The 25,472-nt window shown below is 41.9% G+C and overlaps 1 protein-coding gene across 1 annotated transcript in view; it reads left to right on the top strand.

The window, feature by feature from the left end:
• The window catches only part of PHF24 (PHD finger protein 24), a 154,520-nt gene that overhangs the window by 54,409 nt on the left and 74,639 nt on the right, over positions 1–25,472 (top strand). Inside the window, exon 2 of the mRNA XM_063456708.1 lies at positions 17,908–18,307. Within this exon, the coding sequence (XP_063312778.1) occupies positions 17,912–18,307 (396 nt within the window). The 5' untranslated portion in view covers positions 17,908–17,911. The remainder of the gene's footprint in view (positions 1–17,907; positions 18,308–25,472) is intronic.

Raw genomic sequence — 25,472 nt, 5'->3', positions numbered from 1 at the left:
CCTGTGTTACACTCTGCACTGTCTCACACAGTAACTGCTAGCACTGACTCTCACACAGTCACGCCATGAATCCAACCAATATATAACTTCTAAAACCAGGATTCTAATGATTTTTTTTCCTGTATCATGTTATTTATAGTGCATTATTATATGAATAAAAACTTAAGGGACCAGCAGGCAGGGAAGGAAAAACCTTACCCAGCTCCCGTCTCTCAAGTAGAAAATGGTCACCTAGACTGGGTAGGAGGGGGTAACCCAAGGATAATGAAACAAAATAAAGAAAATCTATCCGAAAGTTGTCTAACTATAGGACAACCATTCGGAAAGGCACCCAGTCCAATTCCAATAGTAAGTATAAAAGGAAAATAAACAAACTTTATTAAGGTATATAAAATATATATAAATGGTGGACAAATCTCGATAGAGAGAGTCAGCCAAAGGGAGAATAGAGAGAGTGGCTAAATAATAGCCTACTACAAACTACCCTTCTAAAAAGAAAGGAGATATTCTAAATAGTGCTCAGGCTGAGGGTATAGAAGCAGTAATAGAGATGAGGGGGGAAGTAAAGGAGAGAGGTAGGTAATTAAATGTATAGGTTTAGTATGAAAACTAACCTAAAGGTATAAACCTCTCCCCACACTTGTAGACTCCTCAACAAACCTTGAAGGTGTTTCATAGGAGTGCAGGGTTTAGCACAGAGAGTGACTGTTTGTTGAGGAGTCTACAAGTGTGGGGAGAGGTTTATACCTTTAGGTTAGTTTTCATACTAAACCTATACATTTAATTACCTACCTCTCTCCTTTACTTCCCCCCTCATCTCTATTACTGCTTCTATACCCTCAGCCTGAGCACTATTTAGTATATCTCCTTTCTTTTTAGAAGGGTAATTTGTAGTAGGCTATTATTTAGCCACTCTCTCTATTCTCCCTTTGGCTGACTCTCTCTATCGAGATTTGTCCACCATTTATATATGTTTTATATACCTTAATAAAGTTTTTTTATTTTCCTTTTATACTTACTATTGGAATTGGACTGGGTGCCTTTCCGAATGGTTGTCCTATAGTTAGACAACTTTCGGATAGATTTTCTTTATTGTATAGTGCATTCTTGCTTGTTATATAAGCTATAAGCTGTCTTGCTAGCACTCTTATCTCAGTGAATGTATATATGTATTTACACGTGATACGTTACCTGCGCAGTGTATAACTAATTGCTCTATTTTTGCATAATGTAGTGATCCAATATGTGCCTCTTCGACATCTCCTGCTCAGTCTGCCAAATCCTACTTAATAGTTATTTTTCACATTCTAAACACTCTTAGCGTACAGCTGATGTTTATTTATTTATTAATGACATGGTAAATATGGCGGAAGGATACCCCAGCCTGCTCAGACCGTACGCCCCGTTAATGCAGAGAACTTATTAATAATGCATTCAGCCCATGGCGTCAAACCAGGATGGCATTAAATGTGCTTCATGGGGCGAGGCACGCAGAACAGAGAACTCCGCACCGTCACCTTAAACTCTACCGAATAATGTTATGTTCAGGATATCTGGTCATTTTATTGTGTCACATTCAGAGAACTGAAAACATACACACAGAGAACAATAGACATAAAATACATGGTGCAAAGATGCATTTCATTGGTGGAACCACTGACTCCCTGCAGTGTGTGTGTTACAGAATGGCCTGGTTACAGCGATCAGAAACTACCGTAATAGATCATTATGCAGTACTGCTAGTTCATCTATAACGAGCAGAAAAAACAAAGTGTGTTAAAATAAGTGGCCTATTTTATGACATCTCTGTGTGTTCTGGCATGCAAATGAATGGGTTAATTTGCATACTGTGAAAGGAGAAACCAATAAATCCTGCATCCCCTAGCTTTCAGCTCAATAAACTTTCAAGATCCGTGATAGACGCTGGTTACTCCCAGTAATGTGTCTGAGTGTATAACAGAGCTCTACAGCAATAATACTCCCAGTAATGTGTCTGAGTGTATAACAGAGCTCCACAGCAATAATACTCCCAGTAATGTGTCTGAGTGTATAACAGAGCTCCACAGCAATAATACTCCCAGTAATGTGTCTGAGTGTATAACAGAGCCACACAGCAGTAATACTCCCAGTAATGTGTCTGAGTGTATAACAGAGCTCCACAGCAACAATACTCCCAGTAATGTGTCTGAGTGTATAACAGAGCTCCATAGCAATAATACTCCCAGTAATGTGTCTGAGTGTATAACAGAGCTCCACAGCAATAATACTCCCAGTAATGTGTCTGAGTGTATAACAGAGCTCCACTGCAATAATACTCCCAGTAATGTGTCTGAGTGTATAACAGAGCTCCACAGCAATAATACTCCCAGTAATGTGTCTGAGTGTATCACAGAGCTCCACAGCAATAACACTCTCAGTAATGTGTCTGAGTGTATAACAGAGATCCACAGCAATAATACTCCCAGTAATGTGTCTGAGTGTATAACAGAGCTCCACTGCAATAATACTCCCAGTAATGTGTCTGAGTGTATAACAGAGCTCCATAGCAATAATACTCCCAGTAATGTGTCTGAGTGTATAACAGAGCTCCATAGCAATAATACTCCCAGTAATGTGTCTGAGTGTATAACAGAGCTCCACAGCAACAATACTCCCAGTAATGTGTCTGAGTGTATAACAGAGCTCCACAGCAATAATACTCCCAGTAATGTGTCTGAGTGTATAACAGAGCTCCACAGCAATAATACTCCCAGTAATGTGTCTGAGTGTATAACAGAGCCCCACAGCAATAATACTCCCAGTAATGTGTCTGAGTGTATAACAGAGCTCCACAGCAATAATACTCCCAATAATGTGTCTGAGTGTATAACAGAGCTCCACAGCAATAATACTCCCAGTAATGTGTCTGAGTGTATAACAGAGCTCCACAGCAATAATACTCCCAGTAATGTGTCTGGCTGTTATAACAGAGCTCCACAGCAATAAAACTCCCAGTAATGTGTCCGAGTGTATAGCAGAGCTTCACAGTAATAATACTCCCAGTAATGTGTCTGAGTGTATAACAGAGCTCCACAGCAATAATACTCCCAGTAATGTGTCTGAGTGTATAACAGAGCCCCACAGCAATAATACACCCAGTAATGTGTCTGAGTGTATAACAGAGCCCCACAGCAATAAAACTCCCAGTAATGTGTCTGAGTGTATAACAGAGCTCCACAGTAATAATACTCCCAGTAATGTGACTGAGTGTATAACAGAGCTCCACATGAATAATACTCCCAGTAATGTGTCTGAGTGTATAACAGAGCTCCACAGCAATAATACTCCCAGTAATGTGTCTGAGTGTATAACAGAGCTCCACAGCAATAATACTCCCAGTAATGTGTCTGGCTGTTATAACAGAGCTCCACAGCAATAAAACTCCCAGTAATGTGTCCGAGTGTATAGCAGAGCTTCACAGTAATAATACTCCCAGTAATGTGTCTGAGTGTATAACAGAGCTCCACAGCAATAATACTCCCAGTAATGTGTCTGAGTGTATAACAGAGCCCCACAGCAATAATACACCCAGTAATGTGTCTGAGTGTATAACAGAGCCCCACAGCAATAAAACTCCCAGTAATGTGTCTGAGTGTATAACAGAGCTCCACAGTAATAATACTCCCAGTAATGTGACTGAGTGTATAACAGAGCTCCACATGAATAATACTCCCAGTAATGTGTCTGAGTGTATAACAGAGCTCCACAGCAATAATACTCCCAGTAATGTGTCTGAGTGTATAACAGAGCTCCACATGAATAATACTCCCAGTAATGTGTCTGAGTGTATAACAGAGCTCCATAGCAATAATACTCCCAGTAATGTGTCTGAGTGTATAACAGAGCTCCATAGCAATAATACTCCCAGTAATGTGTCTGAGTGTATAACAGAGCTCCACAGCAATAATACTCTCAGTAATGTGTCTAAGTGTATAACAGAGCTCCACAGCAATAATACTCCCAGTAATGTGACTTTAAACTACAATAAATGTGTTTAGAAATCAGTCTGTGTAAATATGATACATTGTCCTTGTTCTGAATTACATTTTAAATGCATTCAGTGTTATTCGTCAGTCACATACATTTCTCAGAAAAGCCATGCCCCTGGCCACACCCCCACTCACACTCAGAACCGCCCCACCCCTGGCCACACCCCCACTCACACTCAGAACAGCCGCGCCCCAGGTCACACCCCACTCACACTCAGAACAGCCCCGCCCCAGGTCACACCCCACTCACACTCATAACAGCCCCGCCCCAGGTCAACCCCCACTCACACTCAGAATAGCCCCGCCCCTGGCCAAACCCCCACTCACACTCAGAACCGCCCTCCCCCTGTCAACCCCCACTAACACTCAGTCCAGTCACTCCCCTAAAATACTTGTGCCCAGTGGAACTGTTGGGAGGTGTGCGTTTAAAACACATTCTGGGAGTGCTCACCAAAATCTAAGTACAGTCCTTAATGCAAAGGGCAATATTATCTTGCATTATTTTTGGTGCTTTTGGCTGCAAATCCTATCTTCCAGGAATTCTGAGATAATAGATTGGTATCTGGAGGAAGAATGGTGGGTACACGTTGGGAAAGAGGATACAGTAGGAGGTTGTGTGAGTTGGGATGAGAGGAGCAGATCCGTTGGATTCAGGAAGTAGAACGAACCTTAGAGGATGCTAAGGGCTCTCTTTGAGGATTCAGATCACACCTACTGTGCATCATATATAAAGGCTGTGAAAACAATGTACGCCACTGCCTTCCCACACACTGCGCGCATGTAAAGCCCTGGGCGATGACTTGTTTCTTCTTTGCCAGAGGAATAAATAGTGCAAAAGGCCCACTCCTTCAACAGTGCCCTGGGCCACTAGCCAAGTGGCTTGATGGTAGCAATGGCCCTGGTCCCATTATAATGTAAGATCAAATTATTGTAAACCATTGTAAGGTGAACATTGACATGTTACCAGCCATATGGAAACAAAACCAGAATCTATTTACAAATTTACAAATCCGAAACGTTACCGTGTTTCAATATAGAATGCTGAGAATTTGGTTCTGCTTTACCGTAATGAAGTGTTATAGTTGTTTACTGGCAGAAGGCTTCCATGCCGCTATACACGCTCCTGTCGGCGAGATTGTCTGCTTTACATGCATATCCAGCTAATTAGCCAATTTCTCATGTACCATTTTAAATTAAGCACCCGTCTCTCTGCCAAAAACAAATTTCAACATTTGCAGCTAATCGGCTTGATTTGATATAAACAGCATCGAGAATAGTTACTCCATTTTGCATTTGCAAATGTCAGAATTTGCTTTTAGTCGGTAAAAATGGCGGCAGTTCTGCTCAGTGGCTGTGTCCCCGAGGAGGTAATGTGTTTTTCTTTCAATAAAGGCCAATTAAAATGTTCGCCTATACTGCCCAGCTTTCTATATCTTGTAAGCTACAGGGCAATGTTGTATTCATTTCCTTCTTCTCAGTGTTTAACACAATTTATTACTTGGAAAAATCAAACTCCAAAGGGAGCAGCCGCCTCAAACTGGAATTCCTTTTACCCCCGTAGCCTGATAGAGAATTCATGCAGTGAGCTGGACACAACACACATTCACACTGACTGGGAGGATTAACAAAATGATTTGTCGGAGTGCCACTGGAAAGCCACAAGCAAGTGTGTGCGTAAATAACACAGAACCTTAAAATCTGCAATATTGTAACATAACAGATATTATTACACCACAATGGCACAAATTATCATCAAAACATGTTATTAAGATGTATTCGCTAGCAAGATGACTCCATTCACATATCATTGACGGCTGGAGAAAAACAAAGTGTCTGAATTAGTAGAAATCAATGCTGATCTAAGATACAAGACTCTAATGAAGGCGGTTACACCTGGAGATTCCGTTCGGGTTGAAATGCAATTTGTCTGAATGTGGGCCAATCAGGTGATAGCTCAAATTCACGTCGTCGGAGCCAAATTTAGCGGAAACACGCAATGCTGAATATGTTCAGCTAAAAAAGAGATGGTTGATGGGGATAAAACGATGATTGATAATTAGGGGACAGTCACTAAATGTTGATTTAATTCACAGATTGAGAGGGAAGCAAGAGAGAACAAAGGAGGATAGTGATACATTATTTATTTATATAATATATGTTTAATAAATGGTTATCATTAAAATATATATAGATATTTTTTTTTATCCAGTTTTCTCCTCTGTTGTCTACTTTTTCTGACTTTATCTGTAAACCAAGAGCCCAATAGAGGGAAACTGCTCCTATTAGTGCACTGTGAAATATACAATGTTCTATTATTTATATATTTAGCAGCCTATTGATTGACCCATTTTGCACATTTTTTTGTTCTTCTGATTCCGTTTCCAAATCGTAATTTCAGGTTCTAAAATTCTAGTTTGGCCACGCTGAAATTTCTCGCCGTGCGCAAGACTTGAAGCGACTGTCATTTTATTTTAAATTTTTTTTTACTCATAGGGACATTCCAAATCTCCTCTCGGTTGCCTCATCTATATATATATATATATATAAATGATGATTATTTACAAAGTTATACATAATTTAGTCAATGTTCACTTCCCTCCCTTGTAAGTAGGCAGTATCATCACAGTGCGGTGTATAATGTGAATGTAGTAGTGTGAAGGGGGTAGACAGTGTGTGTGTGTGGGAGCATGCATACATTGACAAAAATGCTGATACACTGACACACATACAGATAAACAGACAAACACATGCAGATACACATAATAACACATATACAGATACATCCATGGACAGACATGAAGATACACATACACACACCAACACACATACAGATACAGACACGCATGCAGATAAATAGACACACAGTGCCAAATATTCGGATACACAGAATTGCACTCATACAGATAAACACTGACACACACACAGATACATAGGGGCACATACATTGACATACATACAGACACACACATACACACAAACAGATACACATACAGACAAGCGGATATGCAGAGAAACACATGCAAACATATATAAATACAGATAAACACACACACACACATACAGACACAAAAATATACATATACACACAGACACACATACAAACAGATCAATACAGACACATACACACAGAGACATACAGATACATATACAGACAAGCAGATACATACACAGAAAAACAGATACACATAAAGGCACACAGATAAATAAATAGATGTTGGTACATGGTTTGTAAGTGCCCCCTGTTCTGACTGTTATTCTTGTTCCTATGTGAATGTTGGATCCTGTGAAGTGATTGTAAATGATTCAATAACGTCAAATAAAGGAACTGCAGAAAAGGCTATAAATAAATGATCAATAGATATGGTTTCCCTGTGTTAAAAATTAACTTGAGCATCTGTTCTGTAAAAAATGCATGTGAAATGTGTCTTGGAGGACGTAACAATGGAACATTGTAGAGACATTACAAGTGAAATCACTGCTATGTTTAATAGAGAACGCTTATTGCATTGGAAGATCCATTGTTCGTGTTCGGATCAGTTTGTACAATGCACACTTTACACCATGCACAAGATTGGAATTATATTTTGTTGCAGCTGGTTTTAATATATTTAAATATTTACTCTTCCCTATTGTCCTATGACAGTACTGCTCAGTGCTCACTATTCTGTTTTTTTTCCAAGTTTGTTGCTTCTGGAGTGAGAAGTAAAACAGTGAAATTGTATCATTAATTGTGCAGGCGGTCGCTGGGCTGATAACGCTCCCTTTCTGTCCATCAACAATGACATGTATATCACTGTGACTGCCACCACCACTTGCCAGCTCCCACCCCATGTATCACAGATCTCTCCAAATCACGTCTAAAACTCTGACACAGTTATTTACTAACGTGAGAATTGTCGGAATTCAAAGAGAATTTCAAAATAAACGCCAAGCTATGCAGAATTCTTAGCTATGTTTCAGTACGGCTTCTTTTACCTGAATTTGAAATTCCCGAGTTAGAATTCAGTTAAAATTTAATTGTGATTACTGATAATTTAGTGGCTAACCCTGTGGGAAACAAGAGAGTTTTATTTGTCATAATTCCGTGCCACCATCTACTTTCTTTATCCCCTGCCAAACACAAGACCGTGCTGTTAGAACGTCTGCAGTGTCTTTTATTGAGGGTGCAGTAAATTTACATAGACAGAGCTACAAGCGATCACTCGTGTAAAAAGGAATTTTTACCCTATGCATTTCACTGTGAAATTTGTATAAATTGTAACTTTGTAATTAATGCAAAATAAATAATTAATGCAATAATTGTAATTAATGCAAACTAAATCATTTGTTTTAATTGATTAAAGTTGACGTATCTATACAATTTATAGAACGTGGTCGAGTTGAACTCCAGGTGTTTTAGGAGGGGACATAACGTATACACTTGAGAAGAAGCCCCTGTTTAGTTTTTTTGCCACTTGTTCTGTTTGCCCCTGCTCGACCTGTTATCTCTAATCACGTGTGGGAGTCTGTCAGACCCCAGCATGTTCGATAACCCTTCAGTGCCACAGGAGAGATCAGCAGGTTTAAAAGGACCGGTGCCACTCTCTCAGTAGGCATCGCATACAGTTATTGTTGGATCAGTGTAGAGATTAACCACTTTTTGCTTCTCTTCCTGAAGGCAATGTTAAGCGAAATAGGAATGCTAATTAGCTTCCAGCGTCTAAGCTCTCCATTCTTTCTCAATTCACTGCGCAGAACTTGAGTGTCCTCTGCTATCAGTCGAGATACATAGCAGGGGAAGACAATTAATGGGACAGAAATTCAAAATGTTAAATATCAAATACATTCTAAGCCACTTTCCCTTTCCAGCTGAAGGACTGGAAAGGACTGTATTGTACTGATTCTCATAACATTTTTATTAAAAAAAAATCTAAAAGTTTTTTTTAAACCACAGAAATATAACTGTAATTGGGTCTGTGGACAGAGAATGAGAAAATAGGTCACATTCCGTACGATGACTGTTAGCATTCGTCAAATCACTCTTCCAGGTCTGAAGTTAAAGCAGGGTTCAGCATCATCATGACGCTCAATGTGAAGATCTTCAAAAAACAAAGAATAATGTAAGTGTCACGATTGGTAGGGAACCTGACACACAGACAGGACACAACAGACAGAATTGCAATACCGGTCCTTAGAATGGCCGGACTATGCAAAAGAATAGTCAAAGCAAGCCAAGGTCAAAGAGAAATAGATAGACAGAATACGAAGAGACAAGACGAGGTCAGGGGGCAGAGAAAACAGAGTAAAACAGAGTAAACGTAAGACAAGCCAAAGTTCGGTAACCAATTAATCAGACAGAGTATAACGCGCTATTGGGCTAAACAAAGACCACAACAGGACCCTGAGGCAAGTGGGAGTTTAGCTTATACACACAGGGTGTGTCTGATTGGCTAACCTCCAATTAGTGTTAATCACAACACGTGGGATGTGTTTCTTCCCTACCTTGTGGTCCCTGAGGTCATAACTGGGTGCTAGGTCACATAAACGGGTCCGGCACACATATAAGAATGCTACTCTGCAGCGTGCAGCGTCAGACACACTGCCAGTCTGGAACACAGCGGCGGGGACAGCCCTACGCCGCGGACAGGGACCAGATGAGACAGCTCGCGGTGACGGGGTAAGCAAGGCCGCCGCAAGTGGCGCGGAAGCAGGGGACCTGACAGTAAGGAGGAAACCGCTCTAAGACCTGTCTGACAGCTATTACACTACGGGTAGGCAACCTTTGGCATTCCAGATATTGTGGACTACATCTCCCTTGAAAAAGAAGAAGAGACTGGAGAGAGTCCCTGGGGTGGAGAGTTATAATGAAAATGGGGAGTCCCTACCTTTAATAATCCTAAGGGGAGGAAAACAAACAATAGGAGGAGAATAGGACAGGTAGAGCAAGGGTAAGGGGTAATACCAGCAGACACGGGACAAATAGTGTCACAGGTCCTCCTTAAAATTGGGAGGTTGCCTGGTTATGTCCTCAGCTAGATGGAATCCCCTTAACCCTAGTGGAGGGATCTGGACTTGTAGGTAGAGCTTGTAACGAGTGGAGGAGCAATAAGGGGAAAAAATCCTTTACCAGGGGACACACACAAGGTCCCAATGTAAACCTTAACAGGACTACTAAAAGGAGAGGACTGACCCAAATACCTCGGCACTATATGAGAACCACTAGTGCCTACTGTGACCAGAGTCCCTAAAGCTCCCCCAGACCAAAAGCCCTTGTAATGCAGAGCAGCGAGGGACCTCTAAAGAGGGTCACACAAAACCCAATTTAAGCAGAAAATGCTAAATGAAGAGCAGCGAGAGACCTCTAAGGAGGGGACACACAGATCCCAAATTAAACTAAGCAAAAACCGCTAAGTAAGGAGGTCAGAACCTAAGTACCTCGGCACTATAGGAGCAGCCAGTGCCTACTAAGACCAGAAACCCTGCCTGTCCTAATAGCTAAAAATAAATTTAAATTAAATAAATTAAATCAAATCCATAAGTGCTACCAAAAAGAGTGTAAATAAATTAAATGAAATTATAAGGTCTAGCTCAACGCGCGTTTCGGCGTGTCAGCACGCCGTCGTCAGGAGCAGTGAACTGTTGGATTCCCAAAGCTGGTTTAAATACCTCTCTATGTGATTGTTCCATAAATGTTGACGGCTGTGTGACCACGTGGTCTGCCGTCCTGATTAAGTGCTCATTGGTCTGATCGTGATGCTAATACCTCCTCTCTATAGTGATTGGACTGACTCGTTTATGTTCCCTCCTCTTGCTAGCCGCGTCAGATGACGCGGACTCAATCAGACGGGGGAGGAGTGAGGCTTCCATTCATTGGTGCTCTGTCCTCCTTTGTCACATGACGCTAATGGGGCAGGTCCGATAGATGACAAAGGAGGACAGAGCACCAATGAATGGAAGCCTCACTCCTCCCCCGTCTGATTGAGTCCGCGTCATCTGACGCGGCTAGCAAGAGGAGGGAACATAAACGAGTCAGTCCAATCACTATAGAGAGGAGGTATTAGCATCACGATCAGACCAATGAGCACTTAATCAGGACGGCAGACCACGTGGTCACACAGCCATCAACATTTATGGAACAATCACATAGAGAGGTATTTAAACCAGCTTTGGGAATCCAACAGTTCACTGCTCCTGACGACGGCGTGCTGACACGCCGAAACGCGCGTTGAGCTAGACCTTATAATTTCATTTAATTTATTTACACTCTTTTTGGTAGCACTTATGGATTTGATTTAATTTATTTAATTTAAATTTATTTTTAGCTATTAGGACAGGCAGGGTTTCTGGTCTTAGTAGGCACTGGCTGCTCCTATAGTGCCGAGGTACTTAGGTTCTGACCTCCTTACTTAGCGGTTTTTGCTTAGTTTAATTTGGGATCTGTGTGTCCCCTCCTTAGAGGTCTCTCGCTGCTCTTCATTTAGCATTTTCTGCTTAAATTGGGTTTTGTGTGACCCTCTTTAGAGGTCTCTCGCTGCTCTGCATTACAAGGGCTTTTGGTCTGGGGGAGCTTTAGGGACTCTGGTCACAGTAGGCACTAGTGGTTCTCATATAGTGCCGAGGTATTTGGGTCAGTCCTCTCCTTTTAGTAGTCCTGTTAAGGTTTACATTGGGACCTTGTGTGTGTCCCCTGGTAAAGGATTTTTTCCCCTTATTGCTCCTCCACTCGTTACAAGCTCTACCTACAAGTCCAGATCCCTCCACTAGGGTTAAGGGGATTCCATCTAGCTGAGGACATAACCAGGCAACCTCCCAATTTTAAGGAGGACCTGTGACACTATTTGTCCCGTGTCTGCTGGTATTACCCCTTACCCTTGCTCTACCTGTCCTATTCTCCTCCTATTGTTTGTTTTCCTCCCCTTAGGATTATTAAAGGTAGGGACTCCCCATTTTCATTATAACTCTCCACCCCAGGGACTCTCTCCAGTCTCTTCTTCTTTTTCTATTTACTTACATTTAAGGGTTATCCCCTTCTGGGGGAGTTATTACAGGGCACCGTGACACTTGTCCACCGGTCTTTTTCCTGACCTCTGCACAAGTGACACCATCTATTCAGTACATCTCCCTTGATGCGTTGCCAGAATTATGGCTCTAAGATGGGAGATTTAGTCCATAACATCTGGAGTGACGAAGGTTGCCTACCCCTGCTCTAGAGGCATGTTTTAAGCAAAACATTGATTTTGTCAGAAATGGCGATGTTTTACATTGCTGGAGAAAAAGGACCACATCAATGCACCAAAACCTCTACATTAAGATGTACTAGTTATGGACAAAATATAGTCCTTTAAAAATGATCTCTTCATAAGAGAGTATTTAGTGAGGCTTAGTGTTAATATGTATCTGAAAGGTATCTTTCTCTTGTATTCAGCATGGCCAGGCAACAGCCATCTTCTCACCAGTATCTCCCGCGAGATCGCCCAGAAGTCTTGTCTATGTTCCCGTCTGTGTTATTGAGGAGCACGCTGCACACTGAATTTGGTTAAACATGAAAGAGGAACAGGAGCATCAATCGCACCGTAAATATTCTGTACAGATCTAATCAGAATATTCAGTGACAGGAACGTTTGGAAAAGAAATGGCTCAATTAAGCAAAATGCTTCAGATTATATAATAAGAAATGAGTAGATTGCAGCTAATAGCGGTTATGTAGAATTCACAGTCACGCACATCTTTTCATTGCAGCATCATGTCCGCTGTTCTGATAGAGCGTAGATTGTGTTATCTTTCCAGAAATGCATTTGAGATAAAAGTGATATATCACTGACCTAGATGATACGGCGTCTTGTCTTATCGAGCAATTACTGATTGTGGCTGCAATTTAATATTGTTGGATAAGATTTACAAATGATTTTTTGTTCAACATATTTAAATATTTAGACATACCATAAATATAAAAATACAAAATATCAATATATTAAAAATATCAATAAATTACAAATTCCTTTTTTTATAATATTAAATAATTTGGAAAACTTGCCCAACCATATAAAATGAAGGCCTATCTACATTAAGAAGAAAGGCAGCCTATGTTTCTCACTTAAATCTGATAAAACCCACTCCACTTTTTTGGACAATGGTTTTTAAAGAGGCACTGTCCCCATCTGGTGAGCTCGCCATTAGGGGGATGGTGGAGTCTGGTGGGCAGGGGGGCAGGTAAAGCTGAGATTTACTTACCTGTATCTATCCCTCGTGAGCACCTCTGTCTGCTCCTCCTCAGCTCCTAGCGCTGAACCGCCTGGAGCCAGCGTCACTGCTGTACTCTCACACATGCGCGATAGCACAGCCATGAGGTCTATGGAGGATCCAGTAAGACTGCGCAATACTCCAACAGACAAAGCCAATTCCCTGCAGCCGTCACGGATGATGGCTGTCGGGATTGACACTTTAACTCCGTTCAGAGTCTAAAAGTCAGGTGGAGGAAATATTTATAAATAATATACTGTATATAAATATACAGTCCCTACTTTGTCTCTATATAACTTTTGACTGTGTTGGAACTTAAGTGAAATTCCAACACAGTCAAAATTAGTATTTCTATATTTATGAAATCCTCATTTTTTGTTAGAGGAGGGGCAGTGGGGGCTGACAGTGCTGCTGTAATATTATTATTTATTAATAAGTGGACCAGTCTGGCATTCAGTCATTTTGATCTCAGCCGATCTAAGCTATGTTTGACACCAGGATGAGTCAAGCGTTGGTGGTAGTCATAGTACTCTTTAATGTCAGGAGTTGTCTTTTCTGCTCCCCAGCCATTTCACTGTTTTGGCCTTTTTTTGTCCTTAGCTAACCTTGCTTTGTGGATGTTTATCTTAGATCCCATAGTCCTGCAATACAATACTTGTGTCTATGTTTCAGCCTTGGCTAATGGAGCTGTCCAGGCATTATGTATGCTCCCTGTTCTGTCCTGTAATGCAGACACGCCAAGAAACCTCAGCGGCAAACTACGAGATTCATTTTCTCTGCGTGTAGTTGCTTGGGGCCTGCAACCTGTTTGTCAGTGGATAGAAATCCCCAAACTCATTAATTCATCAAAGTAGCATCTTATCCATGTCACATCCCTTTACAGTCAATGTCTGCCAATCTGCTAATAACCACCAACGTTCTCTAGACTCTTCAATCCAATAAGAATGATATCTCGTGCTATTTCAATTAAACAAAAGGTCCCTGTCTCTGCGCTGTCTCATTGTCTTATGATCTTTTACTCATGAAAAACAAGGCAAAGAAGAGAGGGGGGTGGGAGGGGAGGGAGGTTGTTGCTAAAAATAATATTCAGATGCTCGGTGTGTTAACATGTTCCCTGTCCCTTCGGCAGTTGGAATTATTTTATTACAGCGATAGTTGTTTGAACGTGCACAGATCGATAGGCTGAGTATTATAATCACTTTGGGTTTGTCAATGGTTTTGTGCTGAAATTCTTGCACAGTTTTATTTATTTTAAGTTAATATTTTATGAGAATTCTATTTAATAGCCGAGATTTGTTTTTCCAGATTTTTCAGTATAGCGCTTATCTCGCCAAACGCGGTAGGTTTGCATTAACCTTTCTGAAGTTCTTCTCGTTAATAGTAGTTATAAAAGAATAATACGTTCCTAAATACAGATACAGTGCATTATGGGTGTTTTAAAGCTACATTTCATACAGATAAACAAATACAGCAGACTGTAAGTCCCTTATCTACAAATGTACAAACTATATTTATCTATTTATAAAATATTTTACCAGAATGGATACATTGAGATTTCTCTCGTATTCAAGTCCTGGTTTTTTTTTTTGGTTTTTTTTTAATGTACATTATTTATTTATAAAATATTTTAGCAGGATGGATAAATATATATCGTCTATAGTAGATAGTACAGTAATCAAACTATGACAGCTAAATCGGAAAACAGGAAGACCCCAACACCCCCCCCCTCGGGTGAGATAAGGAGTAATGTTAACTCTTTGTTGGAAGATGACAAAAGAGTTAACTAATGGCTGAAAGTCCTTATTGGACCATAAGAGTAACAATGCTGTCATTTTTGTTTGTTTCTAAATTGTTTTATCAGGAAGGATTCATTGGGATTTTTCTTGTTTAAAGGACCACTATAGTGCCAGGAAAACATACTCGTTTTCCTGGCACTATAGTGCCCTGAGGGTGCCCCCACCCTCAGGGTCCCCCTCCCGCCCGGCTCTGGAAAGGGGAAAAGGGTTAAAACGTACCTTTATTCCAGCGCTGGGCGTGGAGCTCTCCGCCCCGTCGGCTGAATGCGCACGCGCGGCAAGAGCTGCGCGCGCATTCAGCCGGTCGCATAGGAAAGCATTTACAATGCTTTCCTATGGACGCTTGCGTGCTCTCACTGTGATTTTCACAGTGAGAATCACGCAAGCGCCTCTAGCGGCTGTCAGTGAGACAGCCACTAGAGGATTAGGGGGAAGGCTTAACCAATTTATAAACATAGCAGTTTCTCTGACACTGCTATGTTTATAAAAAAAAATGGGTTAACCCTAGCTGGACCTGGCACCCAGACCACTTCATTAAGCTGAAGTGGTCTGGGTGCCTAGAGTGGTCCTTTAAGTACGCCCTGGAGAGCTCCTGCAAAATACAAAGTTACACAAATCACAACACATCTACACAGGGTTAAATACCAAGCTGTAAATCGTTGACAGTTCATCAATTAATTCTTAAACTTTCACATTTCCAGTTCAGCTATTTTAACCTGTATCCATCGTATCCAAGAACTGTGAAAGGATTTTAAGCTCACAGGTGAAGATGGAACCCCCCTCCCCCCCCCCCCCCCCCAAAAAAAAACATCTTCAGCTGTGTGTCTTATAACACATTGTTTAAATACATTTAGTCCCTTTGCATTTCTTACACCCCTTTATTGTATTCATCCCTCCTTGTGTATGTCTTACACCCCTTGTGTGTCACTTACAACCCCCTCCCCCCACCCCCATTTCCGTGTCTCTTCCCCCTCCCCCAGAACCTTTATGTGGCTATTTATTCATGTACAGGTACACTGTCATACAGACACGAACACATACAGAGACACACAGATAAAGACAGACACTGCCATACACTGACATACAGACTCAGGCATACACTGACTTAGAGATCAGGCATAAACAGACATTCAGACTCAGGCATACATTGACATTCAGACTCAGGCATACATTGACATACAGATACAGACATATAGTCATATGTACAGTCACAATTACGTAATTACAGCTCAACTATGTGGAATCGGGTCCCCGGGGAGCATGCTGTTTGGCTCTGTGGGTTCCAATCTTGCAGTCCAGCCCCATCACTAAGGTACCAGTCGTGCCGTGCGGGACACATGGAGCAGGGATATGAAGTGTGTAATATCCCCGGCTACTACACACTGCCTGCGGCATTCACCACCCCTCCTCACTTTACAGAGAGAATCTAGCACTAACCCCTCCTCACTTTACAGAGAGAATCTAGCACTAACCCCTCCTCATTTTGCAGAGAGAATCTAGCACTTACCCCTCCTTAGTTTACAGAGAGAATCTAGCACTCACCTCTCCTCATTTTACAGATGGAGGTGATGCAGTTTGGCCACGCACTACATTAAGTGACTGGCAGGAAGGAGAATGCTGTGCTGTTGGTCCTGCTGGTCACCTGGACATTGCGCCCTAGGTGGCCACCTGTGCTGCCTTATAGTAGCGCTGATCCTGATTGTATCTTATAATGCCCAGAAACAGAGTGCCAATGTACAGAGAGCAGCAAGCGTGCCGAGCAGGGCCGCCAATGTACAGAGAGCAGCAAGCGTGCCGAGCAGGGCCGGCAATGTACAGAGAGCAGCAAGCGTGCCGAGCAGGGCCGCCAATGTACAGAGAGCAGCAAGCGTGCCGAGCAGGGCCGCCAATGTACAGTAAGCAGCAAGCATGCCGAGCAGGGCCACCAATGTACAGAGAGCAGCAAGCGTGCTGAGCAGGGCCGCCAATGTACAGAGAGCAGCAAGCGTGCCGAGCAGGGCCGCCAATGTACAGAGAGCAGCAAGCGTGCTGAGCAGGGCCGCCAATGTACAGAGAGCAGCAAGCGTGCCGAGCAGGGCCGCCAATGTACAGAGAGCAGCAAGCGTGCCGAGCAGGGCCGCCAATGTACAGAGAGCAGCAAGCGTGCCGAGCAGGGCCGCCAATGTACAGAGAGCAGCAAGCGTGCCGAGCAGGGCCGCCAATGTACAGAGAGCAGCAAGCGTGCCGAGCAGGGCCGCCAATGTACAGTAAGCAGCAAGCGTGCCGAGCAGGGCCACCAATGTACAGAGAGCAGCAAGCGTGCTGAGCAGGGCCGCCAATGTACAGAGAGCAGCAAGCGTGCCGAGCAGGGCCGCCAATGTACAGAGAGCAGCAAGCGTGCCGAGCAGGGCCGCCAATGTACAGAGAGCAGCAAGCGTGCTGAGCAGGGCCGCCAATGTACAGAGAGCAGCAAGCGTGCCGAGCAGGGCCGCCAATGTACAGAGAGCAGCAAGCGTGCCGAGCAGGGCCGCCAATGTACAGAGAGCAGCAAGCGTGCCGAGCAGGGCCGCCAATGTACAGAGAGCAGCAAGCGTGCCGAGTAGGGCCGCCAATGTACAGAGAGCAGCAAGCGTGCCGAGTCAATGGCTCAGCATGTTTATTTTTTTGCCTTTTGGTGAATCATTATTACTGGTCTCAGTATACCGCTCTAGGAGTCCAAAGCTATGTGCATCTGTTTGCGATGTCTGCAACTCCTCTTTCTCTGTGTATGATCAGAACTCCATTATTATTCCTCCATGTTTTAATTTCTCCTCTTGTTATCAGCTTTAAGACATTCCTTGTTCTGTATACTGGATAACAAATTTATTTTCTCTCTTTCTTTCAAGCGGGATGGGGGTGCTGATGTCCAAGAGGCAGACAGTGGAGCAGGTGCAGAAAGTCAGCATTGCTGTGTCTGCTTTCAAAGATGGACTGAAGGAACGTCCACTAAGCAAGAGGAAGTCTGAGGGTTGCATCAGGAAGGGAAGCAAAGCTGACATGTTGGATCAGGTGCTGGAAGAAGATAAGGATGATGATGGTTCTAACAATGCATCTCCTTGCCAATCTCAACCTCGACCAGAGAACCCTATAAACCGAGCTGCCTGGGAAAGACTACGGGATGGGCGAGGGGTGGAACCGGAAGAGTTTAATAAAACCAGCCGATTCACCCCACCAGCTTTCATCAGGCCAACCAGGGCTCTCAATGATGATGACCCAGTAGAAATTAGCTTGGAGCAACGCGATGAGGTATGATGTGATACAACATTGTAAAAGTATTGCAGAGAATAATGCCAGCTGAACTATTCGGGGTTCTGTAGTAAATATTCCAAGCAGTTCATATGCATGAAGGATAAAAATATACAGATGTTATATCAGCTGGAGGCAGCACGGCAGGGATATTCAGTAAAGTATCCTGTCTTGTTTTTATAATTTATTTTTTCAGTATATTAAAATATCAAAAATATATCATATATAAAACATATATGAAAATATTACAAGATTACATTTTTTTCAAATATTAAATCATTTTAGAAGATTATCCAAAAATATTAAATCATTTGGAAAGCTTATCCAACAATATTCATTTGACGCCAATATTTTTAAGTCGAGGCCTTAATAATTACTAAACTGTTGGAAGACTGTTCCATAATAAAACATATAATAGTGTTGTGTAATACAGTTGTCAGTTTATTGTATTTAATAAATTCTGGGCTCACATTTGCCAGATCCTCCATATAGGCTCTGATAGTACAGAGGCTCTTTTAAATGTGAGTCTGTCCCTTCACTCTATTCAAGACAATGACCACTATTTTTCTCTTAAATTTTAACTACTTTTGGATTAAAAGAAATTACTACTTCACTCTTTGTATTGTGCTAACATTACAAACAAAATTGAACACTCCTTAATTTTATAAGCATATTTTGGCACTCCTTGCACAATATTGCATAACTTTACAAACAGAATTTAGTAGTCCGTGCAAAATATCGCTCTTGCATAAATCACAAGCAGATTATTGTACGCCTGCAGAATATCGCACTCCCTAACTTAAGGGACATTCCATTTGCCATTACAGGGGTGTTCTGGAACCGTCCCTATGTAACTTGTCAATCTGTTTTAGCACGGTTATTTGCTCGGGTGATGCTAGATCCCATCTTGTACAAAACTGACATCTAGCTTCATAATAACCAAAAAGTGGATGGCGTTTAAAAAATAAATACATTGTGCTTGTGAAAATAAACTGCAATCACCTAAAGTGACAAAATAATCCCAAAACCATATAAACAAGTGTTGCACTCAAAATGTACTGAGCATACAATGATCAAAGAAAATCTGTAACAAATTAAAAGACACAATCTAGTGCCGATTATCCTTATTATAATACACTGTGCTTCATATACATATATGAGGGTTACACTCACATTTACCAGAGCCCTATCAACCCTGGCTCTGGGTGAGAAAGGCTCCACTTGAGAGGGGATAACTCCCACCATGCTCAGTCTTGAAGACTTTAATTCCCAGAAAATTGCACTTTTAGGTTGGGATAGCTGCAGGAATGACAGAACCAGGAAACCCCAATGGCATAGTATAACAACAAATGTTATTATGCATAAAACAAAACTGCTTACTCAAGCTGGAGTTAGAAACCTGGCATCTTGACGAAACCAGGAAGGAACACAGACAAGTCAGCGTTTTATGCTGCAATTGAGCTTTTTTGTGGGATTACTATATGGTATGACCCATCAATGCTTTGATTACTATATGGTATAACCCATCAATGCTTTGATTACCATATAGTATAACCCACCAATGCTTTGATAACTATATGGTATGACCCATCAAAGCTTTGATAACTATATGGTATGACCCCATCAATGCTTTGATTACTATATGGTATAACCCACCAATGCTTTGATAACTATATGGTATGACCCATCAAAGCTTTGATAACTATATGGTATGACCCATCAATGCTTTGATTACTATATGGTATAACCCATTAATGCTTTGATTACTATATGGTATAACCCATCAATGCTTTGATTACTATATGGTATAACCCATTAATGCTTTGATTACTATATGGTATAACCCACCAATGCTTTGATTACTATATGGTATAACCCATTAATGCTTTGATTACTATATGGTATAACCCATTAATGCTTTGATTACTATATGGTATAACCCATTAATGCTTTGATTACTATATGGTATAACCCATTAATGCTTTGATTACTATATGGTATAACCCATTAATGCTTTGATTACTATATGGTATAACCCATCAATGCTTTGATTACTATATGGTATAACCCATTAATGCTTTGATTACTATATGGTATAACCCATTAATGCTTTGATTACTATATGGTATAACCCATCAATGCTTTGATTACTATATGGTATAACCCATCAATGCTTTGATTACTATATGGTATAACCCATTAATGCTTTGATTACTATATGGTATAACCCATCAATGCTTTGATTACTATATGGTATAACCCATTAATGCTTTGATTACTATATGGTATAACCCACTAATGCTTTGATTACTATATGGTATAACCCACCAATGCTTTGATTACTATATGGTATAACCTACCCACTTTATATACAGAATCTAACACTGACCCCTCCTCGCTTTATATACAGAATCTAACACTCACCCCTCCTCACTTTATATACAGAATCTAACACTCACTCTCCTCACTTTATATACAGAATCTAACACTCACCCTCCTCACTTTATATACAGAATCTAACACTCACCCCCTCCTCACTTTATATACAGAATATAACACTCACCCTCCTCACTTTATATACAGAATCTAAAACTCACCCCCTCCTCACTTTATATACAGAATCTAACACTCACCCCTCCTCACTTTATATACAGAATCTAACACTCACCCCCTCCTCACTTTATATACAGAATCTAACACTCACCCCTCCTCACTTTATATACAGAATCTAACACTGACCCCTCCTCACTTTATATACAGAATCTAACACTCACCCCTCCTCACTTTATATACAGAATCTAACACTCACCCCTCCTCACTTTATATACAGAATCTAACACTCACCCCCTCCTCACTTTATATACAGAATCTAACACTCACCCCCTCCTCACTTTATATACAGAATCTAACACTCACCCTCCTCACTTTATATACAGAATCTAACACTCACCCCCTCCTCGCTTTATATACAGAATCTAACACTCACCCCCTCTTCACTTTATATACAGAATCTAACACTCACCCCCTCCTCACTTTATATACAGAATCTAACACTCACCCTCCTCACTTTATATACAGAATCTAACACTCACCCCCTCCTCGCTTTATATACAGAATCTAACACTCACCCCCTCCTCACTTTATATACAGAATCTAACACTCACCCCCTCCTCGCTTTATATACAGAATCTAACACTCACCCCCTCCTCACTTTATATACAGAATCTAACACTCACCCCTCCTCACTTTATATACAGAATCTAACACTCACCCCCTCCTCGCTTTATATACAGAATCTAACACTCACCCCCTCCTCACTTTATATACAGAATCTAACACTCACCCCCTCCTCACTTTATATACAGAATCTAACACTCACCCCCTCCTCGCTTTATATACAGAATCTAACACTCACCCCCTCCTCACTTTATATACAGAATCTAACACTCACCCCCTCCTCGCTTTATATACAGAATCTAACACTCACCCCCTCCTCACTTTATATACAGAATCTAACACTCACCCCTCCTCACTTTATATACAGAATCTAACACTGACCCCCTCCTCACTTTATATACAGAATCTAACACTCAACCCCTCCTCACTTTATATACAGAATCTAACACTCACCCCCTCCTCACTTTATATACAGAATCTAACACTCACCCCCTCCTCACTTTATATACAGAATCTAACACTCACCCCCCTCACTTTATATACAGAATCTAACACTGACCCCTCCTCGCTTTATATACAGAATCTAACACTCACCCCTCCTCGCTTTATATACAGAATCTAACACTCACCCCCTCCTCACTTTATATACAGAATCTAACACTCACCCCCTCCTCACTTTATATACAGAATCTAACACTCACCCTCCTCACTTTATATACAGAATCTAACACTGACCCCCTCCTCACTTTATATACAGAATCTAACACTCACCCTCCTCACTTTATATACAGAATCTAACACTGACCCCCTCCTCACTTTATATACAGAATCTAACACTGACCCCTCCTCACTTTATATACAGAATCTAACACTCACCCCCTCCTCACTTTATATACAGAATCTAACACTCACCCTCCTCACTTTATATACAGAATCTAACACTGACCCCTCCTCACTTTATATACAGAATCTAACACTCACCCCCTCCTCACTTTATATACAGAATCTAACACTCACCCTCCTCACTTTATATACAGAATCTAACACTCACCCTCCTCACTTTATATACAGAATCTAACACTCACCCCTCCTCACTTTATATACAGAATCTAACACTCACCCCCTCTTCGCTTTATATACAGAATCTAACACTGACCCCTCCTCACTTTATATACAGAATCTAACACTCACCCCCTCCTCACTTTATATACAGAATCTAACACTCACCCTCCTCACTTTATATACAGAATCTAAAACTCACCCCTCCTCGCTTTATATACAGAATCTAACACTGACCCCCTCCTCACTTTATATACAGAATCTAACACTCACCCCTCCTCGCTTTATATACAGAATCTAACACTCACCCCTCCTCGCTTTATATACAGAATCTAACACTCACCCTCCTCACTTTATATACAGAATCTAACACTCACCCCCCTCACTTTATATACAGAATCTAACACTCACCCCTCCTCGCTTTATATACAGAATCTAACACTCACCCCCTCCTCACTTTATATACAGAATCTAACACTCACCCCCTCCTCACTTTATATACAGAATCTAACACTCACCCTCCTCACTTTATATACAGAATCTAACACTCACCCCTCCTCGCTTTATATACAGAATCTAACACTCACCCCCTCCTCACTTTATATACAGAATCTAACACTCACCCTCCTCACTTTATATACAGAATCTAACACTCACCCTCCTCACTTTATATACAGAATCTAACACTCACCCCCTCCTCACTTTATATACAGAATCTAACACTCACCCCTCCTCGCTTTATATACAGAATCTAACACTCACCCCCTCCTCACTTTATATACAGAATCTAACACTCACCCCCTCCTCACTTTATATACAGAACACTCACCCCTCGTTACATCCTCTCCTCTGGTTACCATGGCAACTGAAGGGAGTTTATTCTCTGCAGACTACATTAAGTATCACTGTGTCCTCCTGATAAAAGTATCCCTATGAATGTTTGTTTGGGCTCTAGAAGGGAAATGGGGCCCATTCAAACTCCATATATGTAATTGATCAGGAAAGCATTCAGACCAGTCGTTATAGATAATCTGCTTCCTCTGCTCTGTATGCTGATCAGGAAAATCCCTCTCATAGCGCTAGCGCTAAGACTGGTGAATACATTCACACAGAGGGTTATTCAATAAAGTCCTAAGACAATGACCAAGTCCGGAGCTTTCACATTGCTAAATCAGGATATTGTTCATAAGATGGTATCAGTGTCCGAATTTTGCAAAGCAGCCTCTGAATTATCCCGAATGTACGCTGGTTCAGCCTGTCCTGGTGAAACTCAATGGTTGAAATGCAGAACTAAATTCTGAAAATAAACAGCCGAACATCTGCATTAAATAGAAATGTCCGCTATCTACCTGAAAATTCTGTGCAAACAAATTTACACAATTTCTCTGTATGCAGAGAGTCGCAGATTCGAATACAAGGTATCATTGTAAAGAACTGAAATTAGAATCATGATCATGGAGAACCAGACAGACCCACGCGGTGAGACGGGACTGAGAATCAGACAGACCCACGCGGTGAGACGGGACTGGCTGAGGGCTGGTGGAATGCAGACAGATCCATATTCACGCAGGACTGAGACAGGACTGGCTGAGGGCAGGTGGAATGCTGCCAGATCCATATTCATGCAGGACTGATACAGGACTGGCTGAGGGCTGGTGGAATGCAGACAGATCCATATTCACGCAGGACTGATACAGGACTGGCTGAGGGCTGGTGGAATGCAGACAGATCCATATTCATGCAGGACTGAGACAGGACTGGCTGAGGGCTGGTGGAATGCAGACAGATCCATATTCATGCAGGACTGAGACAGGACTCGCTGAGGGATGGTGGAATGCTGCCAGATCCATATTCATGCAGGACTGAGACAGGACTGGCTGAGGGCTGGTGGAATGCTGCCAGATCCATATTCATGCAGGACTGATACAGGACTGGCTGAGGGATGGTGGAATGCTGCCAGATCCATATTCATGCAGGACTGAGACAGGACTGGCTGAGGGATGGTGGAATGCTGCCAGATCCATATTCATGCAGGACTGAGACAGGACTGGCTGAGGGCAGGTGGAATGCTGCCAGATCCATATTCATGCAGGACTGATACAGGACTGGCTGAGGGATGGTGGAATGCAGACAGATCCATATTCATGCAGGACTGAGACGGGACTGGCTGAGGGATGGTGGAATGCTGCCAGATCCATATTCATGCAGGACTGAGACAGGACTGGCTGAGGGATGGTGGAATGCTGCCAGATCCATATTCATGCAGGACTGAGACAGGACTGGCTGAGGGCAGGTGGAATGCTGCCAGATCCATATTCATGCAGGACTGATACAGGACTGGCTGAGGGATGGTGGAATGCAGACAGATCCATATTCATGCAGGACTGAGACGGGACTGGCTGAGGGCAGGTGGAATGCTGACCAATTCCCATCCATACAGGACTGGCTGAGGGTAGCAGTTGCATAGTACATTATCTAACACTAGGATCAAGTTAGAGATGATTTAGTAACGTTAATGAATATCAACTAGTGCTGCTTTTTTCATTTGTAAATGCCTGGCTGTAGTGTCACCTTGTTTAATTGCCGTGGCTGGATACTAAATCAAACACATTGGTTCTGTTTGTTGGGCTTCTCTGAGCCCAGACCAATGATAGGGGCAATCATTGTATCCATTCATCTTTAACTTCTATCCGACAAGTGGGTTCATGTCGGAGAAGGATGAGGCGAGCACATTGTCAGCATGAGAGGATAACCAAGGTCTGTGTAATGGTGTGGAAGAGATATAATGAAATGAAGAGTATCAGATGACACAATAAGCTATTCTGGGCTTACGTATTGACAGCACCAGACTAGCGAGGTCCAAGACAAAGGTTAAGGTCAGAGGTAGAATAGTAAATTTGATTTAATGAATGCGACTTCAAGAGTCCTT

Source organism: Pelobates fuscus, chromosome 5, assembly GCF_036172605.1.
Source record: "Pelobates fuscus isolate aPelFus1 chromosome 5, aPelFus1.pri, whole genome shotgun sequence".
NCBI classification, from domain to species: Eukaryota; Metazoa; Chordata; class Amphibia; order Anura; family Pelobatidae; genus Pelobates; species Pelobates fuscus.
The sequence above is the reverse complement of the archived record's forward strand: the minus strand, read 5'-3'. Positions and strand labels throughout refer to the sequence as shown.